This window comes from Corvus cornix, chromosome 10, assembly GCF_000738735.6.
Source record: "Corvus cornix cornix isolate S_Up_H32 chromosome 10, ASM73873v5, whole genome shotgun sequence".
Taxonomy (NCBI): domain Eukaryota; kingdom Metazoa; phylum Chordata; class Aves; order Passeriformes; family Corvidae; genus Corvus; species Corvus cornix.
The window spans coordinates 15240630-15260916 of NC_046340.1; the positions used below are offsets into that span (position 1 = coordinate 15240630).

The 20287-nt window shown below is 39.0% G+C and overlaps 2 protein-coding genes across 2 annotated transcripts; one reads left to right on the forward strand and one right to left on the reverse strand.

The window, feature by feature from the left end:
* Nucleotides 1-602: 602 nt before the first annotated feature.
* On the reverse strand, nt 603-10978 carry MCEE (methylmalonyl-CoA epimerase). Its single transcript, XM_039557596.1, has 3 exons — nt 10800-10978; nt 6738-7078; nt 603-4454 (listed from the first exon to the last, which is right to left on the reverse strand). Exons 1-3 carry the CDS (start codon nt 10828-10830, stop codon nt 4302-4304), a joined length of 525 nt encoding a protein of 174 aa, XP_039413530.1. The 5' UTR covers nt 10831-10978; the 3' UTR covers nt 603-4301.
* Nucleotides 10979-12845: 1867 nt separating this feature from the next.
* On the forward strand, nt 12846-19815 carry MPHOSPH10 (M-phase phosphoprotein 10). Its single transcript, XM_010390791.4, is given in 12 exon segments — nt 12846-12885; nt 12888-12954; nt 13448-14102; nt 14899-15053; nt 15448-15619; nt 15890-16031; nt 16446-16513; nt 17190-17327; nt 17541-17651; nt 17891-17998; nt 18535-18765; nt 19607-19815. Coding segments are annotated over 12 exon segments (2022 nt in total). The 5' UTR covers nt 12846-12860; the 3' UTR covers nt 19757-19815.
* The last annotated feature ends 472 nt before the right edge of the window (nt 19816-20287 follow it).

Consider the following 20287-nt stretch of genomic DNA (forward strand, 5'->3'; position numbering starts at 1 on the left):
TGGGATATATTTGTTTAACTTTTTTTAATTTAAGTTTCTAACAAACATTCTCCCTTCACCTCATTTTGGAGACAGTGACTCAGACAGATGGTTATTATAGAAAATTACATACCAAAATGGAAGGTAAAAATAGGGTGCATGATACCAAGTCCAAGAATATACCTCTCTTACTCTTCAGTTTCTGGAAATAATTATTTCCATAAAAGCCAGCTATAGATGAAGAGTTGGATATTCCCCTTATTTAATGCAAATTGTGCATCATCGCATATGCTTTCAGGGTATCTGCAGTTAAAAATTACTTCAGAACTTTAAATCATGTTTAAAACCTGTCTTTACTACTGAAAAAAACCTCAATGTTAAAAATAAGTAAAAATCTGTATTATAGATCTACTTCATAGAAGATTTTAGTACCTATTTGCTATTTTTGTGTTAGCAAAGCATAACAGTTAAAAGGCCACTTTAGATTAGATCGAGAAAAGTCATAAAATGCTTCAAAATGTATCATTACTTTAAAATGTATGAGAACTCTTCCTCATTTGTGAATCTATGCTATAAACTTTGCGGTTAGCAATGCTTTTGAACAATATACAAGACAGTGCAAATAAACAGGTGACATAATTTTATAGATATTTAAGGATTATACAATCACAGGGTACAAACATCCCTCCTTCACAATAAGATAAATATGTATTTCATTAAATGTTCAAAATGCTTTAAAAATGCTTATCAAAGGTGACAGAGTTTGCATTCCTAAGTGGTTGAGGTCTTCCATTATAAAATGTCATTAATTTATTAATCTGTTGTTAGTTTCCATTTTCATATTAATTAATTGGTTGAACTTAATGATCTTCTTATGCTGTTTGACAGCCTCATAATTTGGCCAACATGACAACTGCTTTGGTAAAAGAACTGAGTATTGAAACAATTAATTCGGAGTTTTTCTCTTAATTAAGGGTTCTTACATCCAACAAACCCATGTCAGATCACTACAGGAAGAATTCCTTGTACGGACAGAATCAAATGAAGTGCCAAGGATATCATTCAAAGCTCCTACTGTAAGTACCTCAACTAGATAATGTAAACATCTCCATGTTTCATGGTTTTCTACGAGACTTCAGCTTGATATGGTAATAATGAAAGCAACTGAATTCAGAATGAAATTCGGGTGCATTAACTGCACAATAAGCATGACAGGATTGGAGTTTTTGCAGAATTGCAAAACTGTAAGGTTAGCTTTTAAAAAGCATGCAGTTGGTTATTTTCTCAGCTTTTTGAGTTTGCTTCTAGGATTCTCTCATTATAAGGAATGGGATTCATTCTGCAGCCTGTTCTCCTCCTCCCACCTAAGAGCAACTTGAGGGTTGCATAGAGGAAGTAGAAAAAGATATTTTGCATAATTTAATTATGAGCTCCTTAGTTGCCTGAGTAATGTTGATGGAGTCCAGAAAAATGTGTCTTGTCTGCCTTAGGCAGCATAAAATGGGAACATGCTCAGAGGGGAAAAAAGGTACATGGAGAGACTGGAACAGGGAACTTGCACTTGACAAATGGCACAAGCGTGAGAAAACTTACCAGCAAAATATTAATACTTTGTCTTCTGAGAAGCTTGACATTATCAGAGAAGGTACTGCTGTTTTAAAAAAGCCACCAGACAAAAACCAAAGAAGAATAAACACTGTCAAAGCCTAATTCCCTTCCAAGATAATCAGTTTTGTTCTTCCCAGAAGTTGTATAATGGTGCAACAGGGGTGTATTGTTAAATGTCCCTCCACTGAAAGGAGCAAATCAGAGTTCTCTCTTCCCTCAATTTCCATCCCTGAATTTACTGTTTTTCTTGATGTTACTACCCTCTTATAATCACGGCAGTGACAACGAGTAAGGCCCATATATCTAAGCCCCATCCAACCCCTTGGTAATTCAGAACAACGACTTGTGAAGGCTGCCTGCCTTAAGGTGAAGGACTACACAGTTTATAGATTCTGTTCCCACTGAAGTCTAAGGGAGTTAAGTTTATGAGTTTATGAACAGGACACTTCTCTCAGTTGTAGCTGTCTTCAGATCCTGTAGCTGTCCAGCTCCCTTGGCTATTCTCCAAGTCTATAGCTCCAGAGGTGGAAATTCTCCTATCCCGTAGCGCACACCCAGACAAGCAAGGGGTCTGATCCCATCAAATTGTAACAGCTTGTAAGAACATGATGCAGTTTTGGGTATTGACTAATTTGCAGACCTAAACTCTCTTTTGCGGGGCTGGGGGCGGGGGGAGCGGTTGGAGGGGGTTGTTGGGTTTTTTTCATAATATCTTGACTTCCACCTTAGGAGTAGTCAGAAGAAAGGTATAAACTCTGAGTGAGATAGGGGCATGACTTAGATACGATGAACAAAATACATCAGCTGACTTAGTGCTAGGCAACCCCACGCCATCAGTCAGGAAAATTGCTGGTTACTAGCTAAAGCGTATTATACAAGGTTCTTTCTGCCAATAAGATAGGGAGCATAATCAGCAGGTGGAGCAAGTGTTGTTTACTCAAAAATCTCTGTTCTCTAGTACTACCTCAAACTACTACTCTGAGTGTATTGATAGATGTCATACACAAAAGTCCATCTCCTTCAGACAGGTCAAAGAAATGGAGAATGAACCTAGGGAGGACTGTTTCTGTTGCACCAAACTAAGGGTATTGGGTTTAAAGACTTCTGTTCAATTATCTTAACCAGTGAGGCTTCTAGTATTGGCATTCCTATGCTGGTTTTGCAGAAAAGGTACCTCCTTGTCTTTGACAGAATGAAAAGACAAAAGCAGCTTTGCTCATAGAATGTCTTCCAGAATGGCAGTGATTTGATGAAATGTAGGAACCCTGTGGAAGGCTGTATTTTTCTTAAAAGATGACAGTAAGTGTATTTATTTTGAGTACAAAACTATCTCATTAAAATAAAAAAGTATGGCTTTGTAGAGATTTTTTCAGAAGTAGAATTCATGAGGAAGTGTCAATGTCTTTAAAAACATGTTTAAATCTCAGGTCGACATTATATTTGTATTTTGTTGCAGCAAACATGACACACATTACAAGTAATTCCATTCCATTAAGTAAAAACTCTCCTAGACTAAAATGACCTTACTTCATATCAAACTGAAGGTTCTCACTGTATATGCAGAGATGCAGGAAAATTTAAAATTCAGATTAAGCTAAGAAAGTATGAGTTTTTAAGGCTTAAAAAAACTAGAGAAATAGCAAGTCTTCTATTTCTACAGTTGAAATGTCAAAACAAACCTATAAAAGAAAGTATCAGGAAAAGACTGCTTGGGTAATGTATACCAATAAAGTGAAGTCTGTCCCTAAATAAGTTGACAAAAGTGTGACTGCAGGCTGTGACATCAGCATGCTGGCATGGTCTTTAATGTTAACAACCATGTACAGAAGCAAGACTTATGTGGTGTGTGTTTTCCACTCATTTTGTAAGTGCTTTTGCATAGGAAAACCATATTTGTAAAGTAAGTGAAAAGGTTAATCATTACTTGTTCATGTCTCCCCAAGATATTCTTCTGTGGATAAAGCTTGGGGAAAAAAAAAAATTTAAAAAACCCCTAAAAATGAAAAAACTAAAATATCACAAGTGCATTACAGTCTGAAATGTATGTCAGGCAAATAATTTTTCAGGTTCTCATTGCCTGCATATCCACAGAGTTCATAAAACAACTAAAGGATGATTTATGCATGGTAACTTCCTTGGCAGTAATTGTTATGCCAAGAAAAACTTATTTACTGACTGCAGACACCCATACAATAATATATGGATTTTTTTATTGCATGAACCGATCAATCAGTGTGAAGCACAGACAGTGAATGGTGAAAAGAGAAAATACAATGTTTGTTTTTCCTTTCTTTCTAATGAAAATGTCTAAGCTATATTGTTGTCACTGAAAAGTGGGTCTCTACTCTGAAATGTAGAGCAAAATACTGTGGGTTGACCTAGAAACTGTACAGTTTCTGTGGCTACAGAAGTAAAATCATGCTGCAAACAGGCAACAAAACATAAATTACTATGGTACATATGTAACTTAGCACATGTATTGTTTTTAGAATCACAGAGAATTCAAGAAATGCCAACAATATTAATTCTGAAAATCAGATCAGCAACAACAAAAAAAGACCCTAAATCTGTAGCACTATTTCAGTACTCAAAAGCTGTACTTAATCCATGGGAACTACAATGAACTTGTAAAGACTGAATACCACATCAATATTCCCAGCACCAGCTCAGGAACTTCACAACTCTTCTATTCTTTTATTTATGAATATTGCAGCTCAAGCTTGCTCAAGTTCCACAAGGACTCCATGGCAATCTTTAGGGTGAAGAAAAATCACAGGTTTGCCATGTGCACCTATTTTTGGCTCTTCACTCAATATTCGTATCTTTTTTTTCTTCAGTTCTGTCATAGCTGCTTTTATGTCATCAACCTTACAAAAAAGATACAGTTCACACAAATTAACATATTGCACTGTATTATGCAGATTTTACATTTAGGAGCAATAACATAATTCCTCACTGAAATGTTATTCCTAAGTTCTAATATCATTCTGAAAATAAATTAAGTTGTAAAAACATTTTAAAACATCTATTCTTCAAAATAAAAATACTACAGAGTTTGCACTTGTTATTTGAAGATTTTATAAAATACCATTTAAACAGATTGTGCTGTATTTAAGGAATTAATAAACTAAAATCACTCATGCACAAAGCCCATTGATTTTTTTTTTGTTACTTTATAAGGACTCCATAAATAATCTAAACTCTGCATTACTTTTACTAGGAAGATCATATTGCTTTCCAGTTCTCAAAAACTAAAGAAAAATATCTCCCTTTATAATTGCTGACAGAGCACTGACTCATTAAATGCTGGTGAAAAGGGAGGGCAGTGGGCAGAAGGTAAAAGGAAAGTCCCTTTTAGATTCATATATTCTCCTTCTGAATAGGTTAAGGTTCATAAAGTTTCCTAAAAAAAAAAAGCTTGGAATAATCAAAAATATATCCAGAACAGGATGTGATCTTCCTAATGAACTTAATTATAATAATAGCCATTAATACAGTATTTCAGTACAGTTTCCTACAGAAAAACATAATTAACAAAAACATGCCTATACTGTACAGTGTGATCTGAAGTTCTGATGTCATGTCATCCAATGAAATTTGAATTTTCATAAAACTTAAATGCATTCATTTTTTTAAATAATAATACTAACAGTTTAGAAAATTCAATAGTCAACAATGAATAAAGACCTAGAATTAAAATAATAGCATTGCTGTTTTTCAAGACTGAGGTGTCTGGACATAATTTGGTGAATAAATTCTCCCGATGCCATTGTAAGGAAGAAGAAAATTCCTGGCTTTAATTCAGAGGAACAGACATCACCTAATTCCTACCCATTCACTGCAGTTTTGTTCATGAATATTCCAAACTCACTACAGCACTTCCTACACACAACTACCAGTCTGCAAAACAAAAAGGAACGACTGTCAAGTTTTATCTAAACTAGAAAGGCCTCATGTGACGTGTGCCATGCCTCCCCCCCCCAGATTCTTTCCCCGAGCAGAAAAGCCACAGCAGCTGCTGCTCTTGTCCCGCAGAGATGGCCTGAAGAGGAACCAGGTCTGGGCTCAGCTGCAATGAATTCCTGCCTCCCCAAGGATGAGTGACAGTAAACAATGGAAAGCCTTTGGGTGCATCCATGTTAGGAAAGTACCAGGCTTGGATTGCTCTCTTACTCCACTGTGTCCAGCACAGTTTTCACTGGAGGTATTAAATTGTAACTGGTCAGGAATAATTTAATTTCTTCTTAAAATACTTACCTTTTTTGAAACAAGTTGCCTATCAAAACATCTGTCTAAATTTTCCTTAGTATAAGAGAGAAGAAATTAAAAATATTTTGATAAACTTGTTAGGCTTCTTCTCCGGTATGGAAATGATTTTTACAATTCAGCTTTTTGTAAGAAATTTGTTCATAAAAGGTATTTCCACAAAATATATTTAAAATTTTCAAATGAACAATTGATACTTCCTGACATAAAAGACCAAAAACCAATTTTACTCACATCACTAATCCCATTACTTTTTAATATTACGCTTTGCATAATTATGCTTTGAAGTAATAAAGTTTGCAAGACTCTGCTCTACAAGATATTTAAAACATGAATCATAGGCAGCAGCATGAAGTTTTGCATCAAACATGTACACTAAAACATGAGTATACTAAATAAGATAATGATTTCACCCAGCACCTTTACATTCCCTTGTACTTCCACATCAATTTCTCTTTGATGGCAAGGAAGAACAGGACAGATAAGCACAATGGACAGGCTTTTTTGACTTCGTAAAATCTGAACTATACCATAGCTTAAACCTACAATTCTTTTTCTGCTGTATGTCCTTTTATGTCAGGAAGTTGACACCTATCCAACACTGTTCACAACCTCACTGCTCTGCCACAGTGGCTACTTAGCCCTTTGTTCCCCAGTTCAATCTTTATAGCATAAAAGAGGAAAAAATGATCACATATCTCACGAAATGGAACTGTGACTTCCAAAACATTAAAAAAGGGCATGTTTAAGACTTCTTCTTATGAAATGTAATTTTTCACAAATATGACAGCCTTGTATATTAGTTCTTGACACAGGTCAAGCCTATTAAAATATGCATACTTTAATGTATCTATCTTATTACATGAAATATTATGTTAAGATACCTCAATACAGATATGATGCATTCCTCCAGTCTTGTTTTTTTGCAGGAAGCTTGCAATGGGACTTTTCTCTCCTAAAGGATGTAGAAGTTCCAGCTTGGTATTTCCCAGCTCCACAAAAACAGTGTAGACACCATGTTCAGGAAGAGCAACAGTCTCACTCACCTGGGCTCCTAACACATCTTTATACAAGGACTGAGCTTTCTCCAAATCAGGAACTGCAATTGCCACATGGTTAAGTCGGCCCAGTTTCCACAAACAGCTTGGAATGTTTTGTGAAAAGGGCTTTGATGATGATAGAGTTCGTATTGTTGGAGCTGAGAGCTGCAATCTGCTAAGAAGCCCTGAAAAAAAAGTGAACAGCACTGACACGAAGCTTTTGAGAAAGTATCGGTACCTGCTCTTTCCCCTTCACAGGCCTGCAGAGCTGCCAAGTCATTGGCACACCCTTGTGCAATGCTCAGGGTAGACTGAGAGCAAGGAAAACAGTTACTCTGTAGAACTAACAGTTTAATGAACACTTTTTTCAGACTAAGTAAATATTCAGAAGTATAAAAAAAAATAAATAAGAACCCAAAGCAGACTTAAATTTGGTGTAAATCCTTACATATGCCTGTTAAAAAGAGGAATACAGGACCAATCATAAAGGTCAACTGTATAATGTGTTTAAAAGTGACTTTTGAATTTTTCAGAGCTTCTTACAAAATAGAGAAAGAAATCAGGATATGCCTACACATCTCGAAATTACAGCAAACAAACAAAAAAACCACGAAGAAACAGAAAGATATAAAATGAGGATAGTTACAAATTAATTACATTAAAAATTAATCTGTCAGAGTACTAGAATCTGGAGGAGTTGGGGGTAGGGAGAGATTGTGACAGTATCAGTTGTTTCTAGCACCAGAATTAGAATTAGATTAAAGGATATATTCATAAAAGCCACATTTTAATTCCATGCCAGCTTGCTTTAGGCCAAGTCAGAGCTCCCAATGCCTCAAGGCCCAAGCTAGAGGCATCTTAGCATTTTGGTAGTCTTTGAGGCATTCTTTGCTTTAAAGTCACAAATGTGCTATTTTTCTAAGAGATTGTGCCAATGATGCACTGAGATTCCGGATGCTTTGCAACACACTGAGGATAGATAGATAGCCTGGCTGGGCTCTTGGTACTTTGTAACGTTAGTAATAGCTGTAATTAATCAGCTTTGCTTCACAGTATGGAACTGAGAACTACCATTCCACAGGAATTCAAGATTCTACAGCTACCAGTTAATTTTTCTTCACAAAGATAACTGATGAGTCCTTAAATCTAAGCCTTTCTGAACATGGTGCTGTGATGGAGAAAGAAATGTTTGCATGTATTTGACACTTAAAATTACAACATGCAATGTGCATATTAGCAAGGACTTAGCATTGTAAAAGTAAGTCTACTCACAACCTTTTGATGATACTAAAACAACATCCTACATTAAGTATTTCCAGAAACTTATCCAGTGCTGCAAGTAACTGCCCTGGAGTATTTCTTGCCAGGTTTCACACAGTCAATCCTGTTATCTCCTTCACCACAGCCAGAAGTTCTGGACAATTCTTTCACTTGTTACCTTTAGGCTGTCATACTAGGTATAGGACAGCAACTGCTTTTCAACTTTTTACATGTTAAAAAAATCCCCTAGAAACTTCTACACAAAGAAAAATTCTTGTTTTTCAAATGTCTGTGGAGAAACTATTTTTTTAGAAACACTCGCCACATCAATGCAGCTGAATCAGGGTGAACCAAGTAAGTTCCTGAGGAAAGCAGTACTGTGCAATGCCTATAATGCATCAAGTAACAAACAGGCAGGAACTAGGTGGCATGATTAAAGGCATGGATAATTAACTAGTATAGGGTTTGACAGTTAACCAGAGTAAATAAATGTGTTACAAAAAGTAAGAATCCCCCCAACATCTGCTATGCAGTCTTTTCTGCCCACCTAAGCTTCTACTGAAGTAGTTCAGTTTTGTACTGTAATTTCTTAAGACATGATTCAATTCTTGCTGAAGCAAGAGGTACTTTTCCACTTGGAGGAGGGCACTATTCTCCAAATAAGAAAAATTCTTTGAAAGAGAAGGATCCCTTACTATATAAACTGTTACGTTTTCCAGAGCCTTTTACTGTTTTATTCTTTCTTCCAACTATTATCAGACTGCAGTTCAATAGAAATACCACTACCGTAGATCTTTTTTTCAAGCAGTCTTTACTGCAAGAATTTTCCCATTCTTTTACATCTGACATTTATAATTGTTGCTGCACTTCACCCAGGTCATATGACTACATAGTTATTGTAATTCAATTTGTATTTTTTCTATTTCAAGTAAATTGACACAGACTGTGTGTTATTCAGCTATTTGTGAAGCACTAGAAAAAATAATAGAAAATGCTCTTTCTTCTGGGTTCTGCCCAAGAAATACTTTATTTTCCCAAGAAATACTTGATTTATTGTGGTGTTTCCTGGGAAGACAATAGATTGAAAAAGCGACGTATATTCCTACAATTCTTGTAAAGTCAAAGATACTTAAATGCCCACTCATATAAGCATTTATTCTATGAAGCCTTGTGAATTTATCCTAGCTCTAGTCAGATGCATACAGAATATTAATTTAAATCCATAATTGACTGAGATTAAACAAAAAGCATTTGTGTTTTTCTTGCATTACCTAGATTAGTAACTATATAGATTACTTAGAATTCTAATCTTCTTCTAACCCAATAATCAAAAAATGACCCTGCAGTAAAAAGGAAAGCTTTTCAACAAACTTCAGCTTGAAACCCCATCACTTCCACGCTTCCAGGAAAAAAACACTTGTATTTACATATACATCTCAAAACAGTTCTATAGTATATAACTTTCCTCAGCTGAATTTGAAGAATATTTTTAAATTGATCTATTTGGGGCTTATTCTATTAATGGTTGACTGATCTGCTAGTATTATGCACATCAGAGTTTGAACATACAGTTGCACCAAGTAAGGGTTACATTCTTTAAAAGAGCAGATTATGAAGCAACAAGTCTGAAGTACCCCATAAACTGAGATCCGCATTCCTCAAATGTTTATTCATTGGCTTGTTTGTTGCTTCTTATGTAGAGCAGTGTTCATTGACTTAATCAAGGAAACTAAGGAGTCAAACACAAGCCAAATCCAACTGAACTCAGTCATGTTCTCCATGGGAAGGTTTACAAAAGTGGGTTGCAGTAAGAATCTTGTCACTGGGCGCTGCTCTATTGTCAGCTGTTTCAGGTGGAGAAGAACTCCCAAAGCATGGAGAGGATGCTGCCACCATAGGGAATCTGGCACATAGGAGCTGTGTGTTCACTCTCTGGACCAAACAGAGAAAGGGCATAGTGTGGCCTTCTTAAATCCCAGCAATTTCAAGGTGGTATGAGCATCTCAGGAACTCTGGAAGCCAACTGGGCTCACAGTGCTGCTCTGCTCTGTGCTGGAGGGGGCTTTTGGGAATCAGACTCCACAGCTCATGGAAACTGTCTCACTGTGCTGCAGCTCTGGTTCCCTCCATCAAAGTGCAGCAATACAGAGGTCTTTTCACTCCCAGTATCCTAGTGATTGATCATGGACAGCCTTGACCCTCTCATTCACTTTTCTCCTGGTCTGTGGCTACCAAGTAAAATAGTGTGCTATAGGTATTGTGAGTTTAACCTGCCCTACCAGAGTGAGCAGTACAGGTTATTAGCATGAACGGGAAATTAGTTTGAATTTGACCTCCAAACCGCACCTCAAAAAAGACAAGCTCCTCCTTGCGCCTTGAGTTTGGAGTTTGCTCTCTTAAGTTTACCCTATGCCAGCTAATGTCAGTTGTTAATGTGCCCATCAGTTGGATCGGGAGATCTTGGTTTTATTTACAGAAGCGGTAGTTTCGTTTGGCCTGCGAGGCTGTCACGGAGAGATCCGCCAGGCCGGAGCAGGCACCGAGACCCGCGGCCGCCCCGTGCCGGCCCCGCCGCGGCCGCCCGCGTTCGTGCCGCCCCTCCCTCAGCCCTTCCCGCCGCCGCCCCGCGCTGCCGCCCCGCGTTACCGGCCGCTCCGCGCCGCAGCACCGCCGCCATCTCACCGCCCGATCGGCCGCGGGGCAGCGCCGCCCTCCCCGGCACCCCTCCGTGCTGGCGCCAGCGCGGCGTGTCGACAGCGGTGTGTCACGGCGAGGGGCCGTGCCCGGCAGCACAACGCGCCATTGGACCTGCAGCTCTCGCCTGCCTGCGGGGAGGCGGCCGTGCCCGCCCGAGGGCCGTGCCCTCCGCTGCGGCCGTGGCCGGCACTGCACAGATCTGGGAGAGAACGTGCGACGGAGGCCTGCGGTAGCCAGGGACATTTCCCGAGGCAGTTTTCTGAGCAAATCCCACAGAATCAATTAGGTTGGAAAAGACCTCTGAGATCATCGAGTCCAAACTATGATTGAACATGACCTTGTCACCTAAACCAGAGCTCTAAGTGCCACATCCAGACTTCCCTCAACAACTTCCAGGAATGGTAACTCCACCACCTCCCTGGGCAGCCCATTCCAGTATCTAATCACCCTTTCTGTGAAGAAATTTCTCCTGATGTCCAACCTAAATGTACCCTGGTGCAGCTTGAGGTTATGTCCTATTGTCCTGTTGCTGTTGCCTGGAAGAAGAGACCAACCCTCACCTGGCTACACCCTCCTGGTATAGGGAGTTCTAGAGGGCAGTAAGGTCATCCCAAGCCTCCTTTCTCCAGGCTGAGGCCCACCTGCTTCCTCAGCTGCTCCTCATCAGACTTGTGTTCCAGTTCCTTTTCCAGTTCTGTTGCCATTCTCTGGACTTGCTCCGGCACCTCAATGTTCTTCCTGAATTGAAGGGCCCAGAACTGGACACAGAACTCAAGGTGTGGCCTTACCAGTGCAGAATACAGAGGAAGAATCACTTCCCTGGTCCTGCTGGCCGCACTATATCTGATACAGGCCAGGTTGCCATGGAGCATTGTGCCAGAGAGACTCAGGATAGCAAGGAGGCTGTCTGCTGATGCTGCACTCCCATTGTGTCAGGCATAGCACCCTACGAGTTGCTGAGATATATCCTAAATAGATAAACAGCTTGTGCCACTTCAAATCTGATTACACGTGATTAGTTAAAAGTGCAGATTAATATCAGCGGTCACGATGGATATTTGAAAGTCCCAATATATGACACTTTCAATTTCCAGCCCAGGTTGTGTATCAGGTGTGTTTCTGATGTTCAGTGAATTGCAGGTACAGGTCACACTCATGGCTCTGCTGGCTGGGCCCTGCTCCACACCATGGTTTTTTGAGTGTGCAAAGTGACAGTGATGGGACACACAGAAGTGGCATTGCAGGGCATTCTTTGCACTGAAAAGGCTTCATTTGTTGGTAGGAAGGAAACAAGAAAGCAGCAGGGGCAAGAGCAGTATTGAAGTTGGAAGGTTGGTCACAGTTTTGATCAAGTTGCGGAAGGGCTGTGGGTGGCTGGAAGGGGTCTGTGGGTGTAAGGCTTAATTTGACTTTATAAAATTAACTTTAAGGAAAACTACATAATGTAAGAGGGGAGTTGAAGAGCACTGGGAAGTGCTGTGCTGATGGTGAAGGGGTGTGTACATGCCTCGTTAGCCTGCGCTGGGAGACACCAGGTAAGATCGGGGGTTTTGCCCACAGAATCAGCTGGAAATGTGCGGTTCCAAAATAGCCCTTGTATCTAGGTCAGAGACTCAAAACTGTGAAGACGACTGTAGCTTCACTATATTTAGAGCAGGTTTCCCTGTGCTGATGCACATCCTGGTCTGTAGCAACACCGTGCCCTTCCCAGGGCGGGAAGCAGCAGCCGCCGGTATATGACTGCCATACCCTGCTTGCGGTTCTGGGACAACGAGGCACTTCTGACGGAGGGCAGGGCCAGGAGGTGAGGATGCTTTGGTTCGGGAGGCGGGAATGCCATGGCTGAGGAGGCGGGAATGCCGTGGCCCGGGAGGCGGGGCGGGGCAGGGTTTCGTGGGCGGAACGGAACCCTGTGTGCGGAACCTTGGCGGCGGCCGCGGGAGCCGGCCGGACCGGAGTGCTGGGCCGCGCGGTGGAGGCGGTGCCGGGTACCCACGTGTGTGCGGGGCAATGGCGGCCGTGCCGGGCATCCCGGGATCCAGGGAATCCAGACGTGCCTCAGGGTGGCGGGAGCGGCGGCGGCGCGTCCCGAGTGCTTCCTCAGGTACCGCGGGGCGGCGGGGGGAAGCACTGGTAGCCCTAGAGAAAAATCTGGAGAAGACTGCCCAGGTGTAAAAGTTGAGGAGTGAGGCGGTGGAGAAGGGCAGTTACCTCTTTGAAACTTGGGGTCTGGCTCTTGGACGATTGAGGTGTTTAGTGCTGTACTGTTTACTTCCCAAAAATGTCTGAGGTGCTTAAATACGATCAGCGTATTGTAAGATGCAGCTATAGAAAGCTGGAATGTTCTGTCTAGCTGCTACTTCATACACCAAGTGTAATAAAGCTGAAAGGATTAAGAATTCTGTCTATTTTTTTCTATGAATGTGTACTAGCAGTACTTTAAGAGATGTGTAGAAAGTTAAGCCACTATGTAATTGTTGAAAGATGCTGTTCTGTAGCACCAGAAACTACCAAAGCAGATATAAAAAGAGCAGCAGTGTGACCGTGTGATTAACTTAATGGACGGTGTTAAGGTCTTTTATTTATTGTGCTCTTAGTGTGCAGGATGGACTGGCAGCCGACTTCAGAGCAATGACAAAGACTCTCTACGATTTGAATAAAGGAACTCACATAGTTCGTGGGGGTCCTCTAAAAGAGCTGGTGATAGAAAATTTTGATGAAGAACAGATTTGGCAGCAACTAGAGCTCCAGAACAATGCAGTTCTCGATTTCTTCAAGAAATCCATTGCAAGGGATGCCGAGGATGAAGATCTTTGCCTTCTCTCAGACCAGGAAGAGGACGGCTCAGATGTGGAGACCAGCAGTGACAAGGAATTGGAAGACACCATAATGGAAGCAGAAACTGAACAGAAGAGTGTTTATACAAAAGATAAAGATAAAACTAAAGCTAAAGAAGAACAAAGTAAACTCAGAGAAAGCATAATGCAGAAATACAGTGATGAGGATTCTGATATTGACTTTGATATTGAAGCACTGGAGCAACAAGCTAAAACAGCCAAGAAAACCACATTGAAAAAAAAGGGAAAAAAATCTGTAGTGGATGACAAGTTTTTCAAGCTGGCTGAGATGGAAGCTTTTTTAGAACATGCAGAGAAGGAAGACAAAGAAGAAGAAGAAGAAGAAGATATTAATTATTTTGAAGACATTATCTCAGATGATGAGGAAGAAGACTCTGAAGAAGCTAAAGTCAAAGTAAGAATACCAGTAAAATAATTTTCTGATATCCCTTTTCCTTTAAATCAAAATCTGATATCTGTTAGGATGACCATAAGCTGTTTAACTCTGTGTAGAAACTGCCAAGTTAAATTTGTTTAGTGGCTAATGATTACTTCTGAAGCTTTACTTTTAACAATGAATATCTGGTAGGACACAGTCCTAGTGTAGGAGAACATAGTATCCTGCTATTCCAGTCTCCCCTTAGATGGGCCTTGGGCTTTTACATAAATAAAGGAAGAGATAGTACCCACAAGAAATAAGGGACCTTGAAGAATTGCAGAATAGGTGACCCAGCAAATGAAAAAGATTTGTCACTCAGCATCTGGCAGTTAAAGATCACTAAGGTGGCTGATGCAGAACAAAGGGCTTTTTCCAGGGACATGGCTTTGTAACTCTGATATAACTTAAATTGATGAGCAATTGTTTCAAAAATAAGTATTTTATTATTTAAGATTACCAGACATTCTCAGTAGCAAGTAAGAAATATACCCAGGGAATTTGTGTGCATTCCAACAAGTATTTGGCAAAATATACAGCTCCTTGACTTCTGTATGTTTAAGTCATAGAGAATTGTAAATAGCGGTAAAAGAAATCAGTTTTGCTATGATGCCCTACCACAGGTTAATGCATCACTAACCCGACTTACTGTTACACAAGTAGTGCTGTTCCTCAGGCACTAAAAACTTTAAAAGACAGGATACCCTTTCATTTCTGTCAGTCTTAACACTTGTGGTTTGTTGTTTGGTTTTTTCTTTCCCTCTCACCTTTTTAGCCAATTAAAAGTTCTAGAGATATGACGTACAAAGATTTCTTTGATTCAGTTCATGATGATGATGATGATGATTTAGTAGCTAATGATGCTGAAGAGGATCAGGAAGAGGAAGCAGACAGTGCTGTTGAAGAGCAAAATGAAGAAAGTATGTCTGAGTAAGTATAGGCATTATTTGCAGGTGAAAATATCCTTGTAATTTTACACTAAAGTGAAGTAGAAAATACTGGGAATGCCACACTCACTCTGGTCATAGTTTGCCATTCTCAGTTAACTGTTGTATATTCATGGTTTGTGTTGTCACCTTATTTAAAATCAGTTTATTTAAATTTTTTTAGTATTATCCCTTGATATTTATGTGAATAAAGCATTTTAGAGCTGTTCAAAGTTTTTTTATTATCCAGAAGTTTCCCTAGAGTCCTCTACCTTTAGGGGAGTCTTTGAGACTGGTTGTAAAGTGTAAGTTAGTTGGTCTAAGGGCTGAAACATCTTCATGTGAAAAATTATAGAGGCCTCTCTACCTTTATTTTATATTAAATGTTATTGTTACAGATTTGAGGACATGGATGAAATGGTGGAGCACATAAGAAGTAAAGAAGCTTCTAAAAAAGTAACTTTTAGTTTGCCAGATGACAGTGAAACAGAAGATGTAACTGAAGTGCAATTAGAGAAGAGCATCAATCCCAGTGAAATAAAGTCATCTTTTGAGAAGAGACAGGAGAAGGTAATTGTGGTTTGGTTGTTTTTTTCATATTTTATTTGGCTAATACTTCAAAAGAGTGGCAATTTTTTTTTTTTTTTTGACTGGTTGTGCCATTTGTTCAGTCTAGCAAATATGAAGAGGGTGTTTAAAATTTAAGAAAAATGTGGTTTATCTACATAGGTACATTGGCAATCATATATTCCCTCATGTACCTGAAGTAAATATTAATTTCTTGCTGTGGGTTTATGAGTGCGTTCTATTTTAAACTTCTTAGGAAATTGTGTTTTTCAGATGAGCAAAAAAATAAAAAGTTTAGAAGAAGCATTGTTAGAGGAGAAACCTTGGCAGCTTAAAGGAGAAGTGACTGGACAAAAACGCCCTGAGAACAGCCTTTTGGAAGAAACAGTACTTTTTGACCATGCAGTCCGAATGGGTAAGGAGAGGGACAGGGCTTTCCTGACTGCATGTTGCAGACCATGTTGGGTGTTCTGCCCTTTGACCTTGCTGAAAACACCTGTGACTCAGGAGCAGGGTAACAGAACACCAAGTTAAACTTCTTGATGTCATTTTGAGGTTGTGCATTTTCACAGTGGAAACTACAGGAAATTATAATATTTTTTGTTAATTTTTAATTTACCTGGAAAATCATAACTTTGGTGGCAGACCTGGTAATTTATGAGCCTCACATAATATGACTTGCTTGTACTTATATTTACTTACTTCACCTTCAATTGCCACATTTTTGTGAAGGCCTTACTTTCTTTTCTGTAGTTTATTCTTCGTAGAACAAGAACTATTTCTTGCTGGAGAAACATTAATCTTAAAATACTTCACTTTTTCCTTTCAGCACCTGTGATCACAGAAGAAACTACTTTTCAGCTTGAAGATATCATTAAACAGAGAATATTGGATGAGGTTAATATTATCTTACCTGTTCCTCCTTATATTTTTCATAGGCTTGGTTCACATGGCACATTCTAAGGATGACTTTGAAGCATTTCCAATGTTAGGTGTAGAGTTATCTTAATTTCTGCAACAGGTTGTTGTATGCTTTTGTCTTGATGAACATGTCTTTAGATTTCTAAGGAGCCCCATTTTTATATCCCTGTTACTCACCAAGCTTTGGTGCACTTCAAAACATGCGTGTGTCCATATGAAACTGTAAGGATTTATTTGGAATATAATGCCAGTCTGTAAGTTTTGACTGTTACCATAACTAGTGCTCTGAGCATTCTGAGCAGTGACCCAAACTCAGTTTTTTACTTCGTTTTTCTTCAAAGCCACTGATAGAAACTTTGTATCTCACAGCTTGTTGAGCCTTATTGTTCGTTGAATTAAAAAAGATGGGGAGGAGTTTGTTAACTTGTTACAGTTCTTGCCCTCATTCACTAAAAACAACGACACAAGCTAGACCTGTAACTTTTACTACTTTTTTTTTTTCCAAATGAAAGTGTGAAACTTAATGAGTCCTGGGAAGCCACATGCATAAACTAGTTAATGTGCCAGATAAATAATTGAAAAATGTTCTAAATAAGATGTAGCTGATATTTGACTGTAGTTGCACTTGGTCATTACTTTATGACTTTCTCAGGCATGGGATGATGTAGTACCAAAAGAAAAACCCAAAGAGGAAGCTTTTGAGTACAAGAAACGGATCGCTTTGGATCATGAAAAGAGTAAGCTGAGTCTTGCTGAAATCTACGAGCAAGAATACATGAAACTTCACCAGGTACTGTAAACAATGCCTTGCCTTTGGGTTTGAAGCTCACACCACATAATCTTGTGTGTTCACTTACACACTTTCAAAGTGGAAGTATTTGAGTCTTTCTCTAAGTGTTCACCAGTGAAATGGCTCTGAATTGTACATTGTGTTGTTACCACACTTCCTAAAGTAAAATGGCTGTATGAATGGTGTTACAATTACATTGCATTTCTAATGCAGCAAAAGACTGAAGAGGAAGAAAATCCTGAACACAAAGAAATTCAGGAAATGATGGATTCACTCTTCCAGAAGCTGGATGCGCTTTGTAATTTCCACTTCACACCCAAACCAGTAAGTGCATAAGTTTCATAAAGTTGTGGGCTTTCTCCCTTTTTCTTTGAACTGGATACTTTAAAATATATTCCAGAAATGGAAAGTAAAGTAAACATTGATGTTTACTGAGCTCATTCTTATTTCATATTAAATGCACTGTGATTGACTCTAAACAAACCCAAATACTTGGGATCTTCAGTTGTCTGTCAGCTGCTGAGATGGTGTGCTCAGTCCTGAATGTGTCACCTTATTTCTAGCCGGTGCCAGAAGTTAAAATCGTTTCGAACCTTCCAGCTATCAGTGTGGAAGAAGTAGCACCAGTTGCTGTTAGTGATGCTGCTCTCTTAGCACCAGAGGAGATCAAGGTAAATATAAAATGGCATAAGGATTGGGAGAGGATCTGTGTGGTTTATAGAAGGTTGTACTGTCTCTCAGATCAGTGGAAATTCTGCCCCTTCTCATCCTGGTGGGTGTTTCCTCACCTTGTGGACCTTTTTGTCTAGAATTTTAGCATTGGTTGTTGGGGGGTTTTGGGGGGTGAGGTGTTTTTTGTTTGTTTGTTTTGTTTTTTTCTATCTGGGTAAAGATGTATTTTATTTGGCTCCCGTAGGCCATAGTATTATGCTTTGGTTTTGGTCTAGACTGTTATGTGATGGCCATTGCTGTCCCAACATATATGTGGGTATTGGGAAGGGGAAAGCTAAATGTCACTAGAGCAGAGTGATTAGCCTGTCCTGGACCAACTCTACAAATCTCATTTCCCAGCTTTTGCCAGTTTTTGACCTTTGCCTTATCCTGAGCTGGCACTTGTAATAATGGAAATGCTGAGACAGATTTGAGTTCTGTGAAGTGAGTCTTGTCTTTTGCACTGTTATGGATCTAAAGATCTTCTTCTCTTTAGGAAAAGAACAAAGCTGGTGATGTAAAAACAGATGCAGAAAAGACTCCCACAGACAAGAAACGAGACCTAAGAAGGAAAAAGCTCCGTAAACGAATGAGGCGAAGGGAAAAGGAGAAACGTCAAAAGCTTCTTGAAAAGATGAAACCAGAACAAGGCACAAAACTTAGCAAAAAAGCTGCTGCAGCAAAATTAAAAAGGCTTACCAAAGAAGGCAAAGCATCTCTGCTCAAGGTAAGACTAAAATCCCAAGGATAGATAATGTTTATCTAGAAAGAGGAAAGGAAACTTCATCCCAGAGAATTACAAGTATAAGGTTGGAAAAATATGAAAAAGCTGTATGATACAATTACTTTACATAAAAGTATGTTCATCAGGAAGAAATGATTTTGTGTGAGGTGCTACTTTTCTGTTCATTTCAAGGTCCACAAGGTGATATTCTTGCAAATAGATGTTCTTTATTTCCTGCATTGAAGCCATTCCACTTCATCAAGTGGGACTACTTGAATGCACATTAGGTTTCTATGTTCTATATAAGCTTTGGGTAACTTAAACTGTTTTGTAATACAATATTCCTATTTAACTTTGTCCTTATTTTGGAGCCTTCCCTATACTCTCATCAGATTGATATTATTTTGCATGCTATAAAACAGTAAACTTGTGTACCACTTACGATGTCTTTTAAATAAAATTCTAAAAATCTCTGAAATTCTGAAGTATTAGAAACTAATAGGAAAAATAACTTCATTACTTCCAGATGCTTGTGCTTACCTTTTCAGAAGGCAAGCAGAATACAAAATACAGGTACCCAGTTGTAATTCATGATGTGCCAGGATCTGTTCTTGATATGCCCCTGCTCTTACCGATCATGCTAATTGCTACTTAGAAAGAGAATGTAATCTTTATTTCTTTAGATAGTAGGAGTGGAATAAAAATGTGGTGAAAAATACCCTTTGAAAATCAGTTACCAGATCTTTTTGAAGTCAAATACCATTATGTGTGAGTAACTAGTAAGTAATATAATGGTACTGTTTGTACATTTCTCGGTTATAACAAATGTTTTGTCCATTGACAGGATGAAGGTAAAGACAAGGCCTTGAAATCATCCCAGGCCTTCTTTTCTCAGCTGCAAGATCAAGTGAGAATGCAAATCAAAGATGCAAGCAAATTAAAGAAGAAACAGAAGAAGGAGAAAGCACTCTCTGTTCATAAACTGAAGTTGTAATTTACGTTTTTTATATGTTGCATCTTGTATATATTAAATTTTTTTCCCAAATTTGAGTAGGTTTTATTCTGTGTTGATCTTTAAAATGCTTTGTGAGCTTGTGAGGTGATGTTCAGACAGTTTCCTGTAGATTTTACTCATATTTTCTACCATAGACCTCTGATTTATTCCAAAAAGAAAGGTTTTTGTTGTGGGCAGATACACAATCATGTACAATACTTGACATATGCTGTGACTCTACAGTCTCTTTAATCTATAGCCCATAGCTTTGTATCTGCTGTTGTAATAGCTCTGTATCTCTAGCAGGAGTAACTGCGTTTATTGAAGAATTTAAGATGTACCTAGGCATTTAAATTACAGAAATTATATTTTGAAATCATGATTGGGAGAGAGGGAGGACACAAAAGGTTTTTAAGCCTGTGGGAACCCAGAGCTAGGAACTGGCTTAGACTAATAACTTAGACTGAATCCCAGAATGGTTTGGGTTGGAAGGGACCAGAGTTGGGTCATCTGGTCCACCCTCCCTGCTCA